This window comes from Artemia sp. Qi Xiang Cuo, chromosome 20 (genome assembly GCF_049724085.1).
Source record: "Artemia sp. Qi Xiang Cuo chromosome 20, ASM4972408v1, whole genome shotgun sequence".
NCBI lineage: Eukaryota > Metazoa > Arthropoda > Branchiopoda > Anostraca > Artemiidae > Artemia > Artemia sp. Qi Xiang Cuo.
The window spans coordinates 43,484,048-43,509,987 of NC_142813.1; the positions used below are offsets into that span (position 1 = coordinate 43,484,048).

At 35.2% G+C, this 25,940-nt stretch overlaps 1 protein-coding gene across 3 annotated transcripts in view; it reads right to left on the reverse strand.

Annotated features, from left to right (window-relative positions):
- Positions 1–25,940, reverse strand: part of LOC148940242 (dual serine/threonine and tyrosine protein kinase-like) — a 92,293-nt gene that overhangs the window by 26,344 nt on the left and 40,009 nt on the right. For all 3 annotated transcript variants that reach the window (XM_089105844.1, XM_089105843.1, XM_089105845.1), the window contains exons 7-9: positions 20,155–20,386; positions 17,553–17,800; positions 3,775–3,987 (exon numbers count right to left, since the gene is read on the reverse strand). In XM_089105844.1, the coding sequence (XP_088961970.1) occupies positions 3,775–3,987; positions 17,553–17,800; positions 20,155–20,386 (693 nt within the window). The remainder of the gene's footprint in view (positions 1–3,774; positions 3,988–17,552; positions 17,801–20,154; positions 20,387–25,940) is intronic.

Consider the following 25,940-nt stretch of genomic DNA (forward strand, 5'->3'; position numbering starts at 1 on the left):
ATAACAAAGTAATTTGCATTGTATTTTTGTCATTAGATTTGGTCAAGCGAAGCTAAACTCAAATCAACAGAATCTGCTCATTTATTTAGGGTGGTGATGGACTCCCCGGAATAGTGTAAGCTTCTTGAGCTTGTGGCAAATTGCTTTTGTTTTATTGTGCCTTATTTTTTTCTTAATTTTAATTCAATTCGATTTTGGAAAAAAATTTGAACTTTATCTATAGTATTTGGGTCTCGCGACGCAAATAGTTTTGTTACATTATATTTTGTTCTTTGTTATGTTTCGCTATTGACTTTCACCATTTTCCCCATTTTTTTCTTCTTTTTTTTTATCAGCCTTATTATATTTATTTATATTTCCTTTACTATATGTGTAAGACCTAGATAGTTTATTTTTACAACGTAGAACCTTTCCCATTAGCACTACTTAAGGCCTTGCTTAATGTTATGTGACCTGATGGAGCAAATTTTGTCTGCAATATGGGCATGGTCAGCAAGGGCGTATCCAGGATGTTTGTTGGCGGGGGGGGGGGCAAAAAACTCTAAAGAACAAATCAAAATTTGTTTATAGGCATTTTCGTTACGTTCTTACGAGACAGAAAAAAAATCAAGGGGGGGGGGGTTCGAATTCCGTAACCTCCCCCTTGGATACGACCTTGTAGCTGAGTAGACTCAAGTTCTACACAATTTTAATTTACTTAAGTTGTAAAAAAAAATTATTACATACGCGTAACTTAAGTATGTTGTGGAAAAATCAACGTAATAGCAAAAAAATTGAATTTCTGCAATTACAACCAATGAATTCTGAAAATAAATTAACACTTCTCCAAGAAGCCTTTCATGGCTTCTTTACATCACAAGCCATCTACAATAATCACAAGATTAGATCTTGAAACTCACAATTCCATCTTTTTTTTATTATTATATTCGTATATGCGCAAGCATTTTAAACGATGATCCTTACGGTTTTATTGGTTTTTAATTTAGCCTAGCCATAAAAGACTTGTTTAAGTGTGAAAGGTAACGTAACAAATAATTTCTGAGATCACACTGGCTAATCAGGATAAAACAAAACAAATAGTTAAAAAGAAAAAAAACGAGGATTATACAAGCCAGTGAAAAAAGTGGACTAAAATGCAAATATTTCGGTCAAGGCCTCCGCTTCACCGTCTTCAGTGCATGATAATAAAATAAAATTACTAATAAAAATCCAAGGATACTATAAAAAATTTCAGAGCTACAATAGAGTAGCTCTCAATAGAGACACTGGAGAAACCTATTTAAGCCCCAATTATAATGAACTAATTCTGATCGTTTTTACATAAATAAAATAAAAATCACATCTTGCAGCCTAATCGGTGGTGATGTTTTACCTGGAAAGCGTATAGCTTTTAAAAATGCACTGTATAAATTAAAAAATTGAATTCCCATTCAGTACTGTATTTTTTTACTCAGTTACCCTTTCACCGTTACATGGAAAGGGTCGTCAAATTTTATTTGTGCTTTGTTTTAAGGTTTAAAATTTTTATAGTATCCTTGGATTTTTATTAGTAATTTTTATTTTATTATCGTGCGCTGAGGACGGTCAAGCGGAGGTCTTGACCTAAATATTTGCATTTTATTTCACTGGCTTGTGTAATCCTCGTTTTTCTCTTTTTAAATATTTTTTTCGTTTTAAGGTAATGTAACGTAACTTAAATAATTATGTAACGTAATATAATGTAATGTAATTATGTAAGATTATTACGTAAATTAGATTATTACGTAAATTAAGATTATTACGTAAATTGTTACGTAGATTATTACGTAATTATGTAAATTATGTAAGATAATAATGTAACGTAACTTAGATAATTATGTGTGTAGTGAGAAAGCCGCTTAAAACTCAAAACTCTTTAATGCTCAACTGATTAGAAGATTGGAAGAAAACCAATTTACTTAAACCAGCTTGGAATTTTCACTTGAAACTAGTGGACAAGTTCCACCTTATTGATATACCATCAAATTAAGAGTCTCAAGGAACCTTTTTGTAAGAGAAACTAGAATGTTATTTCTGAGTGTCTACTCCCTTTCCGTATTTTCGTTCCTTAAGTTGGTTAACAGATTTCGTGCTATGTAGCGTATAATGAGTAACAGTTCAGACAAAACGTCAGCGCAATTATCCTAAACTTTAGTACGACTAGTAAATCTCAAAAGAACTTTAACTCGTTATGCGTGTTTTGCCACCAGATAGAGATTCTGCTATGATACTTCCAGCAAGTATCGATACTTGCATGTTGTAGGGTAACATGAAGCTGCAATTGTAACGGACAAATATTCATGATTGCTGATATGAATGCGAATAGAATTTTTTTTTTTAATCATGGTTGTTTTCTAATTCTAAACACGTAAAAATAAATTCTTAGCTCATCATTTCCACCGTTATATGAGGTTCATGAGGGGGGGGGGGCAGTTGCCCCCCTCTCATGGCACGGGATGTATAATATAGGGAGGGGGCATTTGCCCCCCCCCCCCAAAATGTGGAGAAAAAAAATATTATACATCCCATGCCCTTTGACTATCCAGATATGGACCCCTCTTGCCCCTCCAATTAAAATGCTAGAGATTCGCCCCTGCTATTGGTAAAACCCGTTCCTTAAGGACACCAAGTAACAATAATGACAGAGTCTCTTGACCTAATAAATCCACTAAGCTTGCCAAATTCAATGGCTTGTTGAATTCTTGAATCTACGTTTTTCAGCCAATCAGGATCATGCTCACACAAATAATGGATAGGTACAATACCTCTCCCCAGATGACAATGGCGACCAACTTGAAGGGACCTCGTAACTACTATAACAGGACAGACAGGCCTAATCTTTGCAACATGCCAGGGCTAATAAGCACGCTTATTGCTGATGCCATGCACTAATAAGCAGCTTCAACAGCAGTAATTACCAATGTATTCACATGATCTGTTGGACAAGTTAACAAGCCTGCTGAGATAATTTCACCATAGATTCCAACTTTTGAGCAGCGCCAATAACAGGCTTTCCAGCAATATTGCAAAGTGCTATCATGACTTTTTTGATAATAAACACTTTTTCTGGCGGAATTTTTATGCCAGGATCTCCAGGTGCTAGTGATTTATCACTAGCGATATCACTTTTTACTAGCGAGTGATGTGATTTATCGTCAAAGTGCCAGGTGCACTTGGCTGCCGCGCTACCAATTCAGAGAAAAGTGACTTTATAACAAGACAGGAATTCCGTGTCCACTTATAAACTGTCTGATGCCTGTCTCCCAACAACGGCAGCTGAGAGCTCGGTATCACCTCTCTCTTGCATTACTTTTGGCTCATTACTCATCAGTTGCCTTCTGTTCAGAGCTTTCACTATCCCCAAATTTTCGGGGATTTCCCAGTATATCTCTGCCTCCCCCCTTAAAAAAATTGCTTGGGCCTAGGGGCGCCAAAACACTTGGGCTTAGGGGCACCCAAGATTTAAATCCGGCCCTGTAGACAAGCAAGGATTGCATACAGTTCAAAGAGATTGCATAGAGTTTGTAGCTTTTATTAAAAGATGATGAATTTTAGTAATGAAAAGTTTGAGACTTTTAATGATCACGAATATTTTAGATGACAGTTTGGTAATCATGCCCTGTTTCTTGTCTCTCGAGTGGGCTTATCGTTATGAAACATTCATGAGCAGTTTTTTTTTGTTTTTTTTGGGCGGGGGGTAATCATTTTAAGGGTATTTTTTTCTTAGGTCCTCGCAAAAGAAAGGTTTAGACTCACCTGATGACAAACACCTCGTGCTAATCTACTAGGATTTAAAGAGTCAAGTGTCTCTGCAGCCACAGTGGCTCTCCATTCACGATCCGGTTTGGGAGGTGCATTCCAAGGCAAGACGATTTGCATAATAAGCTGTAGCAACTGCTCAAAGAATGTAGAAACAAAGGAGGTGGATGAACGAACACTGACTTGAACTTGATACGCGGCATTGAGAATCTGTAAACAAGAACAGTATATTATAATGAGGGAAAAGAATAAAATTATCACGATTGAAGAAAATTATTTCAATGATTAAATTAGTGCTTGTTAATTATTCAGAACACACTCAAGCTCTAGATCTCAGTGTTAGATCTGAGAAAAAGTATTTGGTAAAGCATGAAGTATTCGGACAGCGTTAAGTTAGAAAACAATTCTTACTTCATAATATTCAGAATAATTGTAGCCAACACATTTTGCATACAGACCTGCTGTACTTTACCCCCCCCCCTTAATGCGCAAATATATAGTTCAAAATATATAAGTCCAATGCAGTCTGTCACCCGTCACTTGTCTTTGTGGCTATGAAACCGGTTTTTTAGATCTTGCATTCAGATCAAGATCTTCAGTGCGTTCTGATTAATTGACAAGTACCATTAAATTAATTAATAATTAATTCGTTAGCTAAGTTAATTACTTGAACTCATTAAATTGATTGATTAAAATTAATTAATTGATCAGTAACTTGACAAATTATTAAAAATGATAATACTATTCTGAGGGAAAAAGAATAAAGTTATCACCATTAAGAAAATAAAATAAAAAGGACTAGTCAAGAATAATATACAAAAAATACGCAAAGAACCAATAAAATAACAATCAAAAGCAAAACCAGAATTATGACCCCAAAATGCCAAAAATCATTGCAACTAGGAAATGCATACATACTAAAGGAATTACAGTTCCCTCCAACTGTGGATGAATCAAACAGTTCGTGGTAACAAACTGTAAGTAAGGAACAACTCGGCCCAATAGTAACCGAAACTCTATAAAAGAAATTCGGATAACAATTAAAACATCAAAAGTATTCTTTTTATGCTGGTTCCAAATATACAAAATTAATTACGTTTAATGTCACCCATCAAAAGCTGCGAGTCTACGAAAATTTGCCTGAGGCAACGCCTATTTTATTATTTATTTATTATTATTATTTTTTTCCCAGAGGCACTTCATATGGAAGGGGTCGTCGTAGAAACTTCAAAAGGGGCTCATTCTATTGGAAATTGAAAGTTCTAGTTCCCTTTTTAATATTCGAAAGTGATTGGAGGGCAACTAGTCCCCCCTCCCCACGACGATTATTCCCACAAACAAAACCAATCCAAATTTTCAGTTAGCCATTTTTTTCAGCATAGTTAATTTCCAGATATAAAATGAGTTTTTTAGGAGGACACTCCGCCACTACCCTCAGGGCAAGGGTTTTAAGTATGCCCTGGGGGCATATAAGATTTTTATAGATGGCGTTGTCGTAGAAACTTCAAAACAGGCTAATTCAATTGGAAATTAAAGGGGCTAGTGCCCTTTTTATAGTAGAAAGTGATTGGAGGGCAACTCGCCCCCCCCCCACGCCCATCATTCCACCAAACAAATCCAATCAAAATTTTGAGATAGCCATTTTGTTCAGCGTAGTTGATTTACAGATAGAAAATATATTTTTGAGGAGGACACTCCCCCACAACCCTCAGGGCAAGGGTTTTAAGTATGCCCTGGGGGCATATAAGGTTTTCATAGAAGGCGTTGTCCTAGAAACTTCAAAACAGGCTAGTTCGATTGGAAATTAAAGGGGCTAGTGCCCTTTTTAATAGTCGAAAGTGATTGGAGGGCAACTCGCCCCACCCCCTACACCCATCATTTCCCCAAACACATCCAATCAAAATTTTGAGATAGCCATTTTGTTAAGCGAACTTGATTTACAAATAGAAGATATGTTTTTGAGGAGGACACTCCAACACAACCCCCAGAGCAAAGCTTTTAAGTTAAGCCCTTGGGGAAGATATAGTTTTTATAGAAGGTGCAGTAGTAGAAAATTCAAAAAAGGCTCATTCGATTAGAAATTCAAAGGGCCATTGCCTTTTTGAACAGTAGAAAGTGATTGGAGGGCAACTAGCCCCCCTCCACGCCCATCATTTCCCCAAACACATCCAATCAAAACTTTGAGATAGCCATTTTGTTCAGCGTAGTTGATTTCCAGATAGAAGATGTGTTTTTGAGGAGGACAATCCTCCACAACCCTTAAGGCAACGGTTTTAAGTTATACCCTGGGGGCATATAAGGTTTTTATAGAAGGTGCCGTCGTAGAAACTTCAAAAAAGATTAATTCGATTGGAAATTCAAAGGGCCAGGCCCCTTTTAATAGTCGAAAGTATTTGGAGGGCAACTAGCCCCCCCTCCACGCGCATCATTCCCCCAAACACATCCAATCAAAATTTTGAGATAGCCATTTTGCTCAGCGTAGTTGATTTTCAGATAGAAAATATGTTTTTGAGGAGGACACTCCCCCACAACCCTCAAGGCATGGGTTTTAAGTAATACCCTGGGGGCATAGGCTATAAGGTTTTTATAGAAGGCGTTGTCGTAGAAACTTCAAAAAAGGCTCATTCGATTGGAAATTCAAAGGGCTAGTGCCCTTTTTAATAGTCGAAAGTGATTTGAGGGCAACTAACCCCCCTCTCGCGCCCACCTTTTCCCCAAACACATCCAATCAAAATTTTGAGACAGCCATTTTATTAAACGTAGCTTTAAGTTCTGGAAATAAGGTCTTTGAAGATGACAACTCACCCACAGCCCTCAGGGCGAGGTTTGTAAGTTATGCCATGGGGGCATATAAGGTTTTGTATAGACAACATTGTCGTATAAACTTCAGAGACGGCTCATTTGATGGGATATTGAAGGTTCTAGTTCACTTTTTAAGCGTCAAAAGATATTGGAGGGTAAATAGCTCCCCCCCTAAATCGTATTTTCCCAAATACATCAAATAAACATTTTAAGATAGCTATTTTGTTAAAAATAGTTCAAAGACCATATAACAAAATTTTAGTGTCGAAAAAGCTCACCAGGGTACAAAGGCAGTAGTTGTAAGTTACGCCCTTGGGGCATATATGGGTCTTGTAGAAGGGATGCTCGCATTAACTTCAAAAAAGGTTCATCTGATTGGAAATCAAAAGATCTAGTTCACTTTTGAAGAGTGAAAAGAAACTGAAGGGCACCTAGCCCCCCCCCCGCCCCGCCCTTTTTTCCTCAAACCCATCCGATAAGAACTTTGAGATAGCTTGTTTTAAAATAGTTCAAAGACCATATAAAGAAAACTCAGGGGCCAACACAGCCCCCAGGGCCGGTGGGCAGGAGTTGTAAGTTATGCCCTTGGGGAATATATGGTTCTTATTGAAGGGATGCTCGTAAAAAATTATTTCTTTACAGAGATGGCTCATTTGATTGGAAATTGAAAGCTCTAGTTAAGTTTTTTCGATTCAAAAGATACTGAAGGGCAACTAGCCTCCCACGCCCCTTTTCCCCAAATGCATCTGATAAAAAATTTGAAATAGGCATTAAGTTAAAAATTTCTCAAAAGTCAGATAACAAAAACTCAGGTGTCGTTGCAATCCCCTGGGGTCTGGGGGCAAGCATCTTTAGTTATACACTGAGACATATATGGTTTGTATGACACGATTGCTTATAAAAACTTCAAAGAGTACTCGTTCTACAGGCAATTGGCGATTCGTTCTCCCGTTTTAATATTTCAAAGAGATCTTAGGGCAGCTATCCCCCAACTCATCTGATGAATATTTTGAGATAGACGTCTTGTTAAAATAGTTCAAAGGTCGGGTAAGGAAAAATCCGGTGTCAATAGAACCCAGCAGGGCACAGGGGAAGGCGTTCTAAGTTATGCCCTAAGGGCATGTATGGTTCTTATGAAAGGGATGCTCGTACCAACTTCATAGAGGGCTCATTTGATTGGAAATTTTTTAAGAGTCAAGAGAGTTAAAATAGCCCCCCCCCCCACGATCTTTTTTCCTAAACCCGTCCTCTACAAATTTTGAGATAACCAGTGTTTTGGAAATTGTTCAAAAATTAGATAACGAAAACACCCCCGAGAGCCCGCGGGATAGGCGTTGTAAGTGTTTTCCTGGGGACGTATATAGTTCTTATGAAAGGGATGCTCGTATAAACTTCGGAGAGGGCCCATTTGATTTGAAATTGAAAGTTCTTGTTCACTATTTAAGAGACAAAATAGATCGGAGGGCAACTAGCCCCCCATTCATCCACCCCCTTAATACATGAGATAAAAATTTTGAGATATAAATTTTGTTAAAAATAGTTCAAAATCCTAATAACAAAAAACTCTGCAGTTGATGCAGCCCTCCAGAGCCCTGGGGTCGATATGACAAGTTATGCCCTGGGCATATATGGTTGTTATGGAAGGGATACTCGTATAAACTTCCTAGAGGGTTCATTTGATTGGAAATTGAAAGTTGTAATTCACTTTTTAAGAGTCAAAGGTGATTGGAGGGCAGCTAGCCTCCCCCCACACTTCATTTATTTTTTTCCCAGAGGCACTTCATATAGAAGGGGTCGCCGTATAAACTTCAAAGAGGGCTCATTCATTTAGAAATCGAGAGTACTAGTGTCTTCTTTAAGAGTCAAAAGTGATCAGAGAGCAACTGGCCCCCCAAGCCCTTTTTCCCAAAATACATTTGATAAAAATTTGAGGTAGCCATTTTGTTAAAAATAGTTGAAAGATCATATAACAAAACCACCTTTACGTATGGTCATTTCGTTAAAAATAATTCAGAGATCAGATAAGAAAAACTCCTGTGTCAACACACCCCCCCTCCAGGGCCGGGGAAGGCATTGTAAATATTGCTCTGGGGGCATATATGGTTCTTATGGAAGGTATGCTCGTATAAATTTCAGAGAAGGTTAATTGAAATTAAATTAAAATTTAAATTTTAAATTGAAATTAAAACTTATAGTTCATTTTCTCAGAGTGAAAAAAGATCAGAGGGAAATAAGCCCCTCTCGCCCTCCACGCATTTGGGCGTACCGGATGGATAAACCCGTCCGATAAAAATTTCAGGTGACCATTTTGTTAAAAATAGTTCAACCATCAGATATTAAAACTCCAGGGTCGACACAACCCCCCAGGGCCCAGGGATAAGCGTTGTAAGTTATACTCTGGGGATATATATGGTTCTTATAGAAGGGATACTCGTATAAACTTCAGAGAGGGTTCATTTGATTGAAAATAGAAAGTTCTAGTTCACTTTTAAAGAGTCAAAAGAGACCAATGTTTAATCTAGTCCCCCCACGGACTATTATCCCAGACTCATCCGATAAAAATTTTGTTATTGAAGTACTGTTAAAAATAGTTCAAACATCGGATTAGGAAAAATCAGAGGTAGTCACATATCCATTATTTCACTTTCGTATTGCTACTGTGATGACCGTTTTGTCTCTTTAAAGAATATTTGATTTTTTTTTAAAGTTTGATTTTGAAATAAGGAATTTTTAAAAACTTGAAATTTTTTGCAATCAAAACGAACAAAAATTAATTAAAAAAAATTTCCGAAAAATAAGTTTTTAAAAGAAAAAGTAAAGGCCATTTTAAACTTAAGCTCAGCAGATACATACCTTTTAAAATTCAAACTCAAAATGACCAGAAATTACTATTAAAGAATAAATGAAACCCAAAACGAACATGAATAAATAGATCTTAAAGCGAGTAATGCTTAGATTGAATATGAATATCAAGCTTAAAATGAAAAATAAATGTTTTCCTATTGAAGTATAAATGAAACTTAAAATGAACAGAAATTAAATAAACAATCAATACAAACAGACATACAATACATAGTAACGTAAATGAATAAATAAATTTTAAAACGAGTGGAACTTAACTTTAATATGCAAATCAAGCTTGAAACAACAAAAATCACCACAAACAAGAGTTTGGGTTTGACCTCCTTCTCTCACTGTAAAAGTCTAAAAACTAGTGCTTCATTGGCGCTTTAGTAAAAACTATATGCGTCTTGAACAGTATTGGAAAGTATATACAATATCAAATTGAATATTTGACGAAAAATGATATTAATTGTTGAAAGATCCATCAGTTCAAGAATTTATTTCACTGTATTTGTATTTTTATTTTCAATACTGTAAGAACTGGAAAATAAAATATTTGTGATATAATCCGTTTTCAGTTAAGCGCCAATGACGTAGTAGGCTTTTGGTTTTTATTTAGTTAGGAAAGGAGGCAGTATCCAAACACTTGTCTGTAGGGAAACTATATTCGTTTTTAACAACTTTTAAAAAAGCAAATAAATTAAACTGAATACTTTATGTATAATGATATTAATTGCTGAAAGCTCATCAGTTCAAAATGTTAGTATAATTTTAATGTTTATTTTCAATATTAAGTAGAAAAGAAAATATTTGTCATAAAATTGGTTTTCAGTAAAGCGCCAATGACTTAGTAGGTCTTAGACTTTCACAGTGAGAGAAGGAGGTCATATCCAAACCCTTGTTTGTAGTGATTTTTGTTCATTTTAAGCTTGACTTGCATGTTCAGTTTAAGTTTCATTCGTTTTAAGATTTATTTATTAATTTACATTAATATCTATTGTATGTTTGTTTGCATTTATTGTTTATTCAATTTCTGTTCGTTTTAAGTTTCATTTATACATCCATAGGAAAATATTTTTTTTTTCATTTTAAGCTTGATCTTCATATTCAATCTAAGCATTACTCGCTTTAAGATCTATTTATTCATTTATATTATTACTTGTTGTATGCTTTTGCTATGATTGCTTATTTAATTTCTGTCCGTTTTGGGTTTCACTTGTTCTTTAATAGTAATTTCTGGTCGTTTTGAGTTTGAAATTTAAAAGGTATTTTTATCTGCTGAGCTTAAATTTAAAATGGCCTTTACTTTTCTTTGAAAAACTTATTTTTCGGAAAGTTTTTTTAATTAATTTTTTGAAAAAGGGGAGAATAACACCAAAATGTAAAGCAATATTACAAAAAATTGCATCAACAGATTCAGCATATCAGAGAACCCTACTTTAGAGGTTTCAAGCTTCTATCTACAAATATGTGGATTTTTTTTTATTTTTTTTTGCAAGAACTAAGATCACGGATACGTGTTTATTGTTTTTTTTTCCCTCAGGGGTGATCGCATCGAACCAATGATCGGGAGAGGACTCATTCGAAAAGAAATTAAAATTCCTTGCTCTTTTTAAATGACCAAGAAGATCGTACCACGGGATCACGGTGTTTTTTTTTGCCATTTTGCCATGGAAAAACGGTGTTTTTTGCCATTTTGCCATGGGAAAACGGTGTTTTTTGCCATTTTGTGGCATTAAACTACGATTTTGGCCCAAAGAGAACCAAGTTGCTATTGATTGGAAATTGTAAGATAGTCAACCGAATTAAAAGTATCAAAGAACAATTTATTGAACATTTCAATCACAGAAGAAGGAATAAATGAGAAGAAGGAATAAATCACAAGAAGGAATAGACAGAAGAAGGAATAAATCACAGAAGAAGGAAGAAGAAGGAAAATACCGCACGATGCAGCCTTCGTTCCTGAACAGTCATTCGAGATAAATTCGAATTTATCGATGATTTATTCGATGAATTCGATGACTTTCGAATTCGGATTCAAGATCAATGGTTAATATAGACAAATGTCTTAATGCTTAACATTACCAAGCTGATTTAGTTGATCTTTCGTGAAATTATTTTTAGTGATGCGTAATTTCGCATTAGCTATTATGAAGCAGGTGCGGTAGGTTGTTGTGTAGGCATGGAGGAGAGGGGAGGTTTCTGATGCCTAAAAGAGTGCATTTCAATTCACAAACTGTCTAACTCTCCATGAGCCTTTAGGTAAATGTAGAAAGGGGTATTTGGGGGATGGGGGTGGTAGAAATTACCCTCTCACCTCCCTTCATTTAGAATAAGCCTAAATAAGGGTGGTGTAGGATGGACCCCCGCCCCTTCTTGTTGCTAGACAATGTTTCTGACATTTATTTGAGAGCTTCATTTGAATGATTTGATTCGTCTTTCTTAAATAAAATTGTATACAGGGATAAGTGAGCATCAGCTATTATTTGAAGGAGGGGTGGTAGGTCATTTTGTAGTCGCTGTGGGTAGACACCTCACAGAGCAAATTTTAATACGTAAATATCCCAACTCTCAATTAGCCGTCAGATAAATATAGAATGATTTTTGGGGCAGGGAGGGGGGGGGGGTTGATATCTAATCCCTTTTGATTTCTGGAAAAATTTTGATCCACACCTTTATTTTTGATGATTGCGGGAAGGGGTAATAGTGCCATTACAATTGCGACAGTCTTCTTCTATGTAGCATAAAATAAAAAATTCACGTAAAAAAGACCACAGAGGTGGGATAGTTGAGGTGGGGCATCCTGAGTCTCACTAGAAAATTTCTTGGGGGGAGGGGGCAAGTATTTCGAGGAGCTTTGTTTTCAGTAATTTCAAATGGTAATATTCCGCTTTTCCTATTTCTATACAATGTTTCATTGTCTTTAAAAATATATACACAATCTCATGGGCGCCCATAAGCTAAATTTTAGGGAGGGCTTACCTGGTCCAATCGGCACTTCCAATACGTTATCGGCCTACTAGAAATCTCAAAACTAAAACATCAGGCAGAATCATTCAGTCTGGGGGGGGCCTCTCTGCCCCCCCCCCCCCCTATATGAACGGCCAAGCACAATCTTTAAATCTATTTAAGTCAAGTTAAATTAATTTAGACCGTCTCAATAGTTACAGTAAGACTTTTATTTTCCTGTAACTCTAAAACCATTTGTTTACAGATGATGGTGTGTCACCTAATGTATTTAAAATTGTTAATTGGATTTAATTGTTTTACTTAATTTAAAATTGTTTTTTTGTTCAAGGTGAAAAAAAAAAGTGTTTATTGATACCTACCTCTAATGTTTTGTGCAAAATTAGACCAGTGTAGACCAGTATTTAAACATCAGAGAACCCTATTTTAGAGGTCGCGATGGTTTCAGTCGGGTAGAAGATCAAAAGTCACGCAGTCTTTCCATCCATATAAACAATATTACCCCTTTCCGTCAACCCAAAATTATGTTGAGAAAATGTTATTCAGGACTTATTCAACAAAAACTTCTGTTCATCGGAAATTCTTACTAAATAACCAAATTTTATCCAAAATTTAAATATAATCCAACATTTTAATTCTTAAACAGAGAAATTGAAAAAGCGGAACACTACCAACAATTGATACATACAATTATATAATACACAATATAATACAATATAATACACACATATAGTTATTTACAAATACTAATACATACAATTTAACAGCAAGAAATAAGGGTGGGGTTTGTGGGGCTGGTAGCCTACATCATATCTTGGTTAGGACATGATTGGAAAAATGACCAGAAATGAAATCGAAAAAAAACACTTTTTTTTAACTGAAAGTAAGGACCAACGTTGACGCTTAAAATGAACAGAAATTGTTCTGTATATGAGGGGGGCTGCCCTCTCAACATCCCCTCACTATATTTGCAAAAGTTTGGCTTTTTGTCCCAATCATTTGGACACAAAGGCCATTGAATTGGAATAATGAGCTTTTTTAAAGCACTAAAAATCGTTGGCGTAACAAGGGAGGGGTTGAGAAGGTGGCAACGCCCATGAATGAATGAATGAATGATTTTACTCAGTTATTAAACCTGTACAGAGTATTTCACTATCTAATCTACAAAGTAAAGCATAAAATATGAAAATCACAAGCAAAATACTAAACACCACAAAGAAACAAAGAAAAAGGAAAAGCAATAAGTTGACAACAATTATTCGCACAATAGTAATTAAATGAAGGGGAAAAGAAAGAAAAAAACTTATACAATATCTAGTCTCTTTGCTCGGTTCAAGTATTCCAAAACGGCATACCGAGCCTCTTTGATGAACCAGATAACATTAACATTAAAAGTATTAGAGTAAGAAAAGCCTTGTAATTTAAATTGCATTTCAGTTCTTTCATTTTCAAAAACTTTAAACTCAGAAAGATAATGATATAAAGTCTCCTCGTCACCGCAATCACAATTGGAACAATCACTTTTATTAATTCTACATAAAAATAGATTTAATTTACAGTGACCAGTTACAATTTATGTCAGTTTATAATTAGGAGTAATTTTTGTGACTAGGCAACGCCCATCATATACAAAATAATTTCTGTACATTTTGAGTTTCAGTGTTGCTTCTTACATTCGGTTGAAAAAACATATTTTTTTTTGTTTGATTTTCAGTTTAAAATAATGAAAATAAATTAATGTTTTACATCTTTACTTGCAATGATGAAGAAAAAACGAGAGCCATCCTTATAAAAAATATTTCTCTGAAGAATCCCCCACACTCCTGACAAATTAGAAAATTTAAATTTGACAAATTTGGTAAATGAGTGAATTAATAATTATACTCTAGGGGTTTTAATAGAATAGTAGATTTTTCGAAATTATTTTGTTACAAGATTTGTTCTGCCGACAAGGATAAGTCAACTGTTTTTTTTTCTTGTTTTAGTGTATTTTTGCCATCATCACCCCCCGGACAAGCTTTTTACTTCTTCAGGTGGCCATTAAACTGTAGTTGTGGTTTGTATGTCCTAATAAATTTCTCTCTCTTCAGTATTTGTGAGCAAGATATTTTTTAAAATAATATGGTGTTTTATGAAATTTAGTTACAATAATCGAAGAAGAAGAAGCACCAAAGAAATAACCGAAGAAGCACCCAGTAATTTGGTTTGGATTCTTGAGAAAAAGAGAGTCCAGTATTACTCACTAGCCGGCCTTTATTACCGAGTTAAATTTATCAAGCAATTAATTGGGAAACTTTCTTCAGACGCTTTTATCTCTAAATACATTGTTCAAGTGCAAGTTCAAGAAGAACTTGAAATTAACCTTGCCTCAGAGAATAAAATCATCACCATTAAAAGTAGCAAACACAATTATTTAAATAATCAAATTAATCAAATCTAGTTCAATCAATAAAGTTTAACTAACCAATCTCGTCCCAACACACATTGTCAACACTTTATGGCATCCACAGGAGGGAAACTTTCTAATGACGCCATCTGCATAGAGCCATACAAATTAAGATTTTTATTGCAAAAGGTGAAAGATTTAAATCTTAACCCATCACATACATATAACGCAAAAACGGATCAGGTGTATTTTGGTATGTGTTAACCACTGTATAAAGATAATTAGCAGTAAGTTCACCGCAGATGATTTCTGGCTCTTCATTCTCGGTGCGAACAAACAGCTCCTCCCACATACTCTTTCATTAGCGCGTATAAACAGCTCCTCTTATTTGATCTGCTCTCAGCGGTCCAACTACACTGGAACGCGTATTTTGGCAGAAACTTTCTCAAAATATCTTTCAAATCAACTCTAAACTTCGAAATCAACTTGTAATTCCTTAAAACATCTAATAATAGCATAGCTCTGCTCATTACCAATTTTTATATGTAAATTAGAATAAATTAATTTAAGATAAGATTCTTCAAAATTTAGTGTTCCAACGTTGAAGCCAAGTTTCGTGTTCAAGAGAAATCTGACTTGTCTACCCCTGAAAAGATCTAATGTCGCTTATGTTTTTACGTTCTCCGGAGCACTCGCACCTCGGTCCGAGTTTTCATAATGGGTGATGTGGTGTTAACTAACAAAACGTTTGTTTCCTATAGCGCGTTCGTCTTGAGTTTTATCAATGTAAAACAAAAAATTGATGAATATTTTCATGCTTCATAAATTGATTGATTTATATTATCATTTTAATTAATTGTATTTTATTATTCTAGTACATATTTACATTTTTTGCTTTACAGTAACTTCGTAATGTAAAGTTGTTATTTTTTGTGTAAGTTCTATAGCATTAATTTTACAATAAAACGTAAGGTCTCTTTTGTATTGTTTAATTTATTGATTTATTTTGTATTGATTGACATACCTAATAAAGCATAATTTACATTTCAGAGTATGACATACAGTATTAAAACTTATCTCTAAATACATTGAAAAGTACTCGAAGAACTTGAAAGTAACCTTGCCTCCGAGAAAAAAATCATCACCATTAAAAGTACCAAACACAATTATTTAAATTATTAGATTAATTCAATTCAGTTCAATCAATAAAGTTTAACTAACAAATCTCGTTAATTAAAATTAATTTAATTTAAAAAGCTTAATTATTCAAATTAGTTAAATTTTTTTTTTTGTCAACCATCTAGTGCTAAACGGAAAGGATGTTTTCCGCGGCTGGGATGGGAGCATGTCGTAAAGAAAGATTTAAGGGAACTGAGAACTTCTTAGGAGGGTGTAAAGAGAGAGGGTTTGAATAGATTCGGATAAAAGAGGAGCATGCGTAGCTGTATTGGCCTCCAGCGGCTTGGCGCTGCGGTAAGTTATTAGTAAAAGTAGTAGTAATTATAATATTAAATTCACCGATTCGGTATTCACCGAAGCCTCCGTCCTCAATACATCAGCCAGAAATTCAAAATGAATTTTACAAAATTTTTATTGTACCGACTTTAATGTGGGTCCTACAGGGTTGCCACCACGCTCAGTTCTTAAAGTGCTACAAATACCCATATTTGCGTTCTACGAAGCGATTTTCAATGCTATAGTAAAAAATTGACTGTAATAGTGCTAATAAGAACGCTTTCGTGTTATTTTAGCAGCCCAGAGCACGTGCTACAGTGCTAAACATAACAAAACAGTGCTAAAATAGGACTTTTGTGCTACAGGTGGCAACCCTGGGGTTGATCTTCAACAAAAAGATGATTTTTTGTTGCTAGATTGTCGTCTAAACCCTTCAAATACACAAGAAAAGTTTTTGGCCCAAGTATAGTTTCTTAGAACCCTCAATTAGTCACTAGGCATTTATTTGAAGTGACAGCGTCTAATTACTGAACAATTTAATATTACTACTGTGTCAGCAAAACCCACTCTACAAAATATTTTTACTCAAATTTTTTGCTCAAATTATATACTCAAATATCAATTTACTCAAATTATATACTCAAATTTTTTGCTTTACATTACAATTTCTGGATTTTTTTTTAACAAATAACACATTCCTTTTCTCAAATATACCCTAAACAAATAAGTATAACCCAAAAGGTGTCTTATTCTTTTACGTTTCTTTGCAATATTTTTCCATAATCTTTCTTTGTTGTTTCTACGCATAGAATCGAAAATACAAATTCAGCTTTTTGTATTGGAAAGTCATTTTTCTTAAGCCGTGTCTTTATTATGGCAATCGCACGCACCTTTTTTTTTTTTTTTTTTTTTTTTTTTTTTTTTTTCAACTCCAGAGATATTTCAGGCTCATAAGACAAATCAAGCGCATCTGAAGATGCTTTTTTCAAGCAAAGTCAAATCTAGTGGCATTAAATTGCGGAGAGGGGAAAAGTTAATTTTTTGCCCTCCCCCTAGATTTTGAAAAACACCTCTTTTTCAGTATTTTCATGGAAAATTGGCCGTTTTTGGTACTTTCAATGATAACATCGAAAGAAGCCCCCCTCCCTCCCAAATTTCCATGAGTTGATACCACTGATTAAATCTGGTCAACAAGAACTGTTTTCAAACATAACTTCGAATGAAAAAGCCATAAACAAGAAAGGCCTTTACGGGCACATCTTTCTTGTATTTTTCCTTCGTAGTAAGCTACATTCACACCCGAAGCCAGCAAGATCCTTACCTGTTTCAGAGAGTCATGTGCCCGATGATCATGTTCCTCGTCATCTTCTTCAAGAGCTTCAACACAGCGTTGCAACGTACCAATAACTGACTTCCTGTAAACATCTATCGAGTCCACTAGCTGAGCAGCCACTGCTTTATTGAGAGCACCGAGCACAAGCTCCTGAATAACTTCAGTGTGCTTTTCCACCTCCTGACTGCTCATTGGATGGGAGTCTTCATAACCACTATCCTCTGAGTCATCAACTCCTTAAAAAAATTAACAATTACTCTTGCTGCACTATACATTTCATGTATGGTTTAGGGGCAAGGGAGTAGGCAGTGGGTTGGTACCCCCTGGCTCTGAAGTGACATACCCTTTGAAGTCTCAAATCATGTTAACCAATCTGGAATTAACTTATTTATACAAAAAAAATATATGAATTAAAGATGACAAAAATGAGGGTCGGTGAATATGACTGTTGGCAGCTACCGCAAGATTCATGAAAAGTACAACACTTTTCTGGCAAAAGACACGTTGTCAAATCTTAGATCCCTTCTCCCTCTAAAAGTTTCGCGAATCTGCCCAAGTCACTTGAAATACACTAAAAATTAATCTTAAAGTAATCAAAGTCATTCAGTACTTCGCAAATAGTACTTTGGTTAAAGTGCAAATTTGTAAAGCTCAATAACCCATCGCATTCTTTTCAATAAATCATTATTTTATATTAAATAAACTATAAATATTCTGTCTTTTTATATTTATATATAAACACAAACAACAGGTAAAACATTAGGGATTGTTTATAAGACAGTGAAACTTGCTAAAAACTCAAATTTTAATGAACGCATTTGGCAGCAAGTTTAAGCAAATTGAATCCTAAATTTTTCTTTTTTCCCCTACTTCGTAATCGGTCCTTGAAAATAAAAGAAAGTAGACAAAATTAAAGCAATTTTAAATTGAATTTTAAGCAAAAATTAAGTAGACCAAATTAAAGAATTAGAAGCAGTCAGTAAGGACGCGATAATTGATAATTTTGCAAAGGCTAAAGTAAGAAAAAATCAAACTTAAATAAAAAGAAAAATTTATTAACAAACGAAAAATTTTGCTAATAAATAAAAATTTCGTTAAAATTTGGCCTGAAAATTTTTGGAGACATGGAGAAGGGACGCAAACCAGGAGTTTCCCCCGGGCGAAAGGGAGACCAGAACCACTAATGTGCACGACGTTTCAATTTTAATTCAGTTTACCAGCCTTTTCCTAAAAAAAGTCACTTAATTAATATTTGCATTATACATTTTACCCTTTACCCCTTACAATATCGTGCGAATTCTCGAATTATAAATGTATGAATTGTCATAAATAATTCTTTCATAGTTCTTAAGCAGTATCTTTTCTGCACTAACCCGCGATAAAGTGTTGAAACAGTTGTTGTGTCTTGATCTGTTTGTGAAGTGTTGGGTCAGCCACAATTTCCTGAGAAATTATGGAACACTAATTTTAGAATGAATATTCTGAATTATTTCAATAATTAAGGATTATTGAATAGTTTTTTCTGAATAGTCTCAATGAATAATTATTTATTTTACACAGCCTTTTTTTCTACGAAAATAAATGGGATCAGGGATCACATTTATTTTCCCACATATTATCCCGGGATCCCAAATATTATCCCATATTGTCCCAGGGATCCCACAAATTATCCCATATTATCCCAGGGATCCCACAAATTATCCCATATGTTTATTATCCCATGCTTTCGTGGGATCAGGGATCCCACGAAAACATAATAAAACACAAAGATTGAAAACCGTAATTTGGGGTCAAGGTCTAGTGAAGATATGCTAAAACATCCTTGGATTTAAATTTAAAACGACACATAAATGTTTTAAACGTATTGCGTCATTTGCGTTTTATTAAAAGTAGCCTATAGTGTGTTTTGAACAGTGTGCTTTAATGTTTCAAAGCGTCAACAAAAAAAATGTTCATAATACATTTTTTCTTAGATAAAGCGTAAATAAGATAAATTATAATAATAACTAAAATAAAACTATTGGAAAAAAACGAATGTAACATTTCAAAACGCGTTAGCGCAATCAAGTAATGATTAGTGCAAGCTAAGCCCCACCTGTAAAAAGTGGAGCCCTTTCTAGACAAATTGATTGTAAAAACAAGATGTAATCAAAGAACAAAGCAAATTACATTCCATCTAGTGGTAAAAAGTGGGCTTCACGTATATGACATCCTTTCATATTATGATGTCAAGATGTAATCAAAGAACAAAGTAGATTACATTCCATTCAGTAGCAAAAAGTGGGGTTTAATTTGTTTGGGTTTATGCATATGACGTTATTTTGCAGGCCAAAAAAATAATTGCTTAAGCGTACATCAGAAAGGGAAGCCCCCTGATTTTTAAAGCCTGATTGGTTTCCTATATGAAATTTTAAGCCAATAGCAGAACAAAAGGCTTACAAGTCACAAAATTTTTTACCAGTCAACACTACGATATAATTCTGATTTTCCAACGTTCAGGTGAGTCACAAAACCATCTAAATTCCACAACTGGTTACATCAATGATCACTGAATGATCACAATGATCATTGAAAAAACATGTTCACTCACCAGGAAATTTGTAATTTCGTGCCATTTCAATAAGATCCTCTCTTTTCAAGGCTGCCGTTTCAACAATTATTGAACGAATCTCATCATGTTTCCCAGTAGTAAGCGTCATAAGATTTTGATAAAGTTGATCTTCTTGTCGCTTTGCGAATAGAACGCGACGTGGCGTTATTTGTATGCTGCGTGCTACATCAAAAGCGGACAAAACGAATAATCGCAGGCAACGATCATGCACCTAGGCAACGGGAGAGTGACAAAGAAGCAAAAAAAAGCTTTAGTATATAACATAATAGTCAGGGACGCCAATTGGAGGGGGGGGGTAAGTATTTTTAATTTTTATTTTTGTCTCTTTATTCTAAAAAAAATGAAGAAAACGTCTTCCCCCCGTAGACTTGAATTGGCAGCCCTGATGAAACTCATCTATAATGTATACAAAACATCTCTATTTACATTTATTGAAGAAATAAAAAATGCTTACTTTCCTACAATGCCGTGGTAAAAAATGAGCTTCAATTTCGTTAGTTTATGCCTATGACGTATTTTGCAAGCCAATGAAATCATTCTTTAAGCGTATCCCAGAAAGCCAATAAACCCCTGCCTTAAAACCTAATTGTCTTCCGTGTGACATCTTGGGCCAGTAGAAAGAAAGAAGAGTTTTCAAGTCGCACGGCTGTTTTAAAAGGTAAACTCTCTAGCCCTCTGGCTGTCTGTAACGACAAACACGCACACATACAAAAAACATGCAAGTCCTTAATTAATGAATAAAAAAAAGGTTTCCAGACACATTTTTTGGATTTATTGGTTTTAATTGGATTAGATTTATTTGGATATTGGACTTATTTTTTTTAATTAGCAAGAATAAATTTCTAGATTTTTATTGATCATGCACATAAGCGAGGAGGAAATGAAAAAAAAGCAAAAAAAGCTTCAGTATATAACACATCCTTAATGTGTGTAAATCACCTTTTTTAATTTATTAAAGAAAAAAACAACAGAAATTGCTCCCAATAATTCCATGGTAGAGAGTTTGCTTTAATTTACTGGTTTATGCATGTGACGTAATTCGTAAGTAAATAATTTATTCCTTAAGCCTATGCAAAGAAGGGTAGCCAATAGCCTCCACTTTCCTAAAACCTGTGTAAAATCGAATCGGATCCCGGGATCGGATACACGGGATGAGATCCCGTGTAAAACTTTAAGTCAGTATAAAGAGCAAAAAGTTATCGAGTTGCAACATTTTTGAGTGAACATTTTTGTTTTGCTTATTAAAACAACAACAAAAAAGACACACACGCAACGTCTTAACTAAAAAATTACTAGAATAAATTTCTTTATATTTGGATTTCCCAAAATTAGAAATATTGGTACTCAAAGGCATAAAGTTCCAAAGATCCTCTCCGAATTAGCGAGCAGTGTGGCTCCCCAGTAAGGGAACGTGAGCAAACCGAATGGAGCCTAACCTAACCAAAGGTCAACAAATGACTTTGAAGGGATAATTCTCCCGGAAATTGGGTCCAGGTGGATGTACTAGACAAAATCTTTTCTAGATCTCCAGTCTATGTGTTTCTCACAAACCCTCGGATTGATAAAGCGCCCCTACTTAGGGTCTTAGAAAAGACCCTCTTTGGGTAAACCAAACACGTTTTGTCTACATATTCGACTTATGACCTTGACACGTGGTAGCACAAAAATAAGCATAACTTTGGTTCAGGGTTAGAGTTAATAAGAAGGTAGTTAGGAAACACACATATTCATGGGTAAACACAACCAAACCCAGAGGAGTTTCGGTATTTTTTAATTATTCAAAACACACTCATGAATTTTGATCTGCAAGATCTGACAAAAACAAGCTTAGCTCTCTGTATCCACAGACGATTAGCTTACACTCAGTGGAAAAACTACATTGTAGGTATATCTTAATTAAATATTTAATGTATAGAATTGGTATTTTGGTTAGGCATGTTTCTTTGTTTACCATAATTCTTTGTTTTAGTCTCCATAATTTTGTTAATATAGTATTGTATTTTCATAAAACTTTGGTATATTTAATTATGATTAACCTAACTTAACTTCTTGGGTCTGTTCTGAATTATAACAAGTACCAGGTTTTCTTGAGGGGTAGGGTCTATTTTTTTTTTTTTTTTAAGCATCGTTTAAAGCTAAAACAAATCAACGACCGCAAAAATTGATATAATGGTCAAGAAAACCAAATATTATAGTCCAGAAAACGTCGCGTATTTCAAAGAGTCTCTGAACCAGGAATTCTTACAAAATTAACGCGTTGCTTACCCTAAATAAATTAGGCTTGAGAGTTTGGCTTAATAAACCGAATATTTTCAACGCTGGATTTGTGGAAATAATAAGCATAAAATATAGGTTTGAGCTCGTCCAATCTAACCAAATATGCTGCTTGATGGCCTGCCCAAACTAATCTTCCTTGTTTAAGCTTCCGCGTTTTATAAAGTTCAAATTTTTACCATGATAACGTTCACGTCGAACGTCCATGTTTTGTAAATCTGCCTTAATAACGCTAAAGATTAACGGAGAAAACCAGGCATATTGTTCTAACGTGCACCCTCATAAAACGCTAGAAGAAAAACAGCCGTCCGTCTCTTTACATGAGGCATGGGGAAACAGTGGTTCTTAAAAAAAAATCGTCTTCATTGGACGTCCACGTTTTATAAATCTATGATGATAACGCTAAAGTTTTACGGAGAAAAGCAGTCTTATTGTTCGCATGTGCAAACTACCCACACTATTTCAGTAAAACCTATTTACACTCTTTAACATTTTGCATGGGTACACGGCTTTTCAAAAAAATAGACGTCATTTATCTTCCATGTTTTATAAATCATAACTCTCTAGTATTAATGAGAAAATCATGATTTGTCTTCGCACATTCACCCTCACAAAACGCTGGAAGAAAAACATCTGTCCAGTCTTTTACATGAGGCATGAGGAAACGGTGGCTTTTCAAGAAAATCGTCTTCATTGAACGTCCATGTTTTATAAATCTATGATGATAACGATTAAGTTTTACTGAGAAAAGCAAGCTTATTGTTCGCACGTGCACCCTCATAAAACGTTGGAAGAAAAACATCTGTCCAGTCTTTTACATGAGGCATGAGGAAACGGTGGCTTTTCAAGAAAATAGTCTTCATTGAACGTCCATGTTTTATAAATCTATGATGATAACGCTAAAGTTTTACGGAGAAAAGCAGGCTTATTGTTCGCACGTGCACCCTCATAAGACGCTAGAAGAAAAACATCTGTCCAGTCGTTTACATGAGGCATGAGGAAACGGTGGCTTTTCAAAAGAATCGTCTTCATTGAACGTCCATGTTTTATAAATCTATGAGGATAACGCTAAAGTTTTACGGAGAAAAGCAATCTTATTGTTCGCACGTACACCCTCATAAAACGATAGAAGAAAAACATCAGTCCGTAACTTTACATGAGGCTTGTGGAAACGGTGGGTCTTAAAAAAAAATCGTATGCATTGGACTTCCACGTTTTATAAATCTATGATGATAACGATACAGTTTTACTGAGAAAAGCAGGCATATTGTTCGAACGTACACCCTCATAAAACGTTGGAAGAAAAACATCTGTCCAGTCTTTTACATGAGGCATGAGGAAACGGTGGCTTTTCAAAAAAAATCGTCTTCATTGGACGTCCAGGTTTTATAAATCTATGATGATAACGCTAAAGTATTACGGAGAAAAGCAAGCTTATTGTTCGCATGTGCACCCTCATAAAACGCTGGAAGAAAAATATCTGTCCAGTCTTTTACATGAGGCATGAGGAAACGGCTTTACAAAAAAATAGTCTTCATTGAACGTCCACGTTTTATAAATCTATGATGATAACGCTAAAGTTTTACGGAGACAAGCAGGCTTATTGTTCGCACGTGCACCCTCATAAAACGTTAGAAGAAAAACATCTGTCCAGTCTTTTACATGAGGCATGAGGAAACGGTGGCTTTACAAGAAAATAGTCTTCATTGAACGTCCATGTTTTATAAATCTATGAGGATAACGCTTAAGTTTTACGGAGAAAAGCAAGTGACGTGCACCCTCATAAAACGTTGGAAGAAAAACCTCTGTCCAGTCTTTTACATGAGGCATGAGGAAACGGTGGCTTTTCAAGAAAATCGTCTTCATTGAACGTCCATGTTTTATAAATCTATGATGATAACGCTAAAGTTTTACGGAGACAAGCATGCATATTGTTCGAACGTGCACCCCCATAAGACGATAGAAGAAAAACATCTGTCCAGTCTTTTACATGAGGCATGGGGAAACGGTGGCTTTTCACGAAAATAGTCTTCATTGAACGTCCATGTTTTATAAATCATAACGCTAAAGTTTTACGGGGAAAAGGAGGCTTATTCTTCGCACATGCACCCTCATAAAACGCTGTTAGAAAAACATCGGTCCAGTCGTTTACATGAGGCATGAGTACACGGCTTTTCAAAAAAATAGTCTTCATTGAACGTCCATGTTTTATAAATCTATGATGATAACGCTAAAGTTTTAAGAAGAAAAGCAGGCATATTGTTAGCTCGTCAACCCTCAAAAGACGCTAGAAGAAAAACATCCGTCCTTAACTTTACATGAGGCCTGTGGACACGGTGGTTCTTCAAAAAAAATCGTCTGCATTGTACTTCCACGTTTTATAAATAGATGAGGATAACTATATATTTTTACTGAGAAAAGCAAGCTTATTGTTCGCACGTGCACACTCATAAAACGTTTGAAGAAAAACATCTGTCCAGTCTTTTACATGAGGCATGAGTAAACGGTGGCTTTTCAAAAAAATCGTCTTCATTGAACGTCCAAGTTTTATAAATCTATGATGATAACGCTAAAGTTTTACGGAGAAAAGCAGGCTTATTGTTCGCACGTTCACCCTCATAAAACGTTGGAATAAAAACATCTGTCCAGTATTTTAAATGTGGCTTGAGGAAACGGTGGATTTTCAAGATAATCGACTTCATTGGACGTCCACGTTTTATAAATCTATGATGATAACGCTAAAGTTTTACGGAGAAAAGCATGCTTATTGTTCGCACGTACACCCTCATAAAACGTTGGAAGAAAAACATCTGTCCAGTCTTTTACATGAGGCATGAGGAAACGGTGGATTTTCAAAAAAATCGTCTTCATTGGACGTCCACGTTTTATAAATCTATGATGATAACGCTAAAGTTTTACGGAGAAAAGCAAGCTTATTGTTCGCACGTGCACCCTCATAAAACGTTGGAAGAAAAACATCTGTCCAGTCTTTTACATGAGGCATGAGGAAACGGTGGCTTTTCAAAAAAATCGTCTTCATTGAACGTCCATGTTTTATAAATCATAACGCTAAAGTTTTACGGAGAAAAGCATGCTTATTGTTCGCACGTGCACCCTCATAAGACGCTAGAAGAAAAACATCTGTCCAGTCTTTTACATGAGGCATGAGGAAACGGTGGCTTTTCAAAAAAATCGTCTTCATTGAACGTCCATGTTTTATAAATCTATGATGATAAAGCTAAAGTTTTACGGAGAAAAGCAGTCTTATTGTTCGCACGTGCACCCTCATAAAACGTTTGAAGAAAAACATCTGTCCAGTCTTTTACATGAGGCATGAGGAAACGGTGGCTTTTCAAAAAAATCGTCTTCATTGGACGTCCACGTTTTATAAATCTATCATGATAACGCTAAAGTTTTACGGAGAAAAGCAGGCTTATTGTTCGCACGTACACCCTCATAAAACGCTAGAAGAAAAACATATGTCCAGTCTT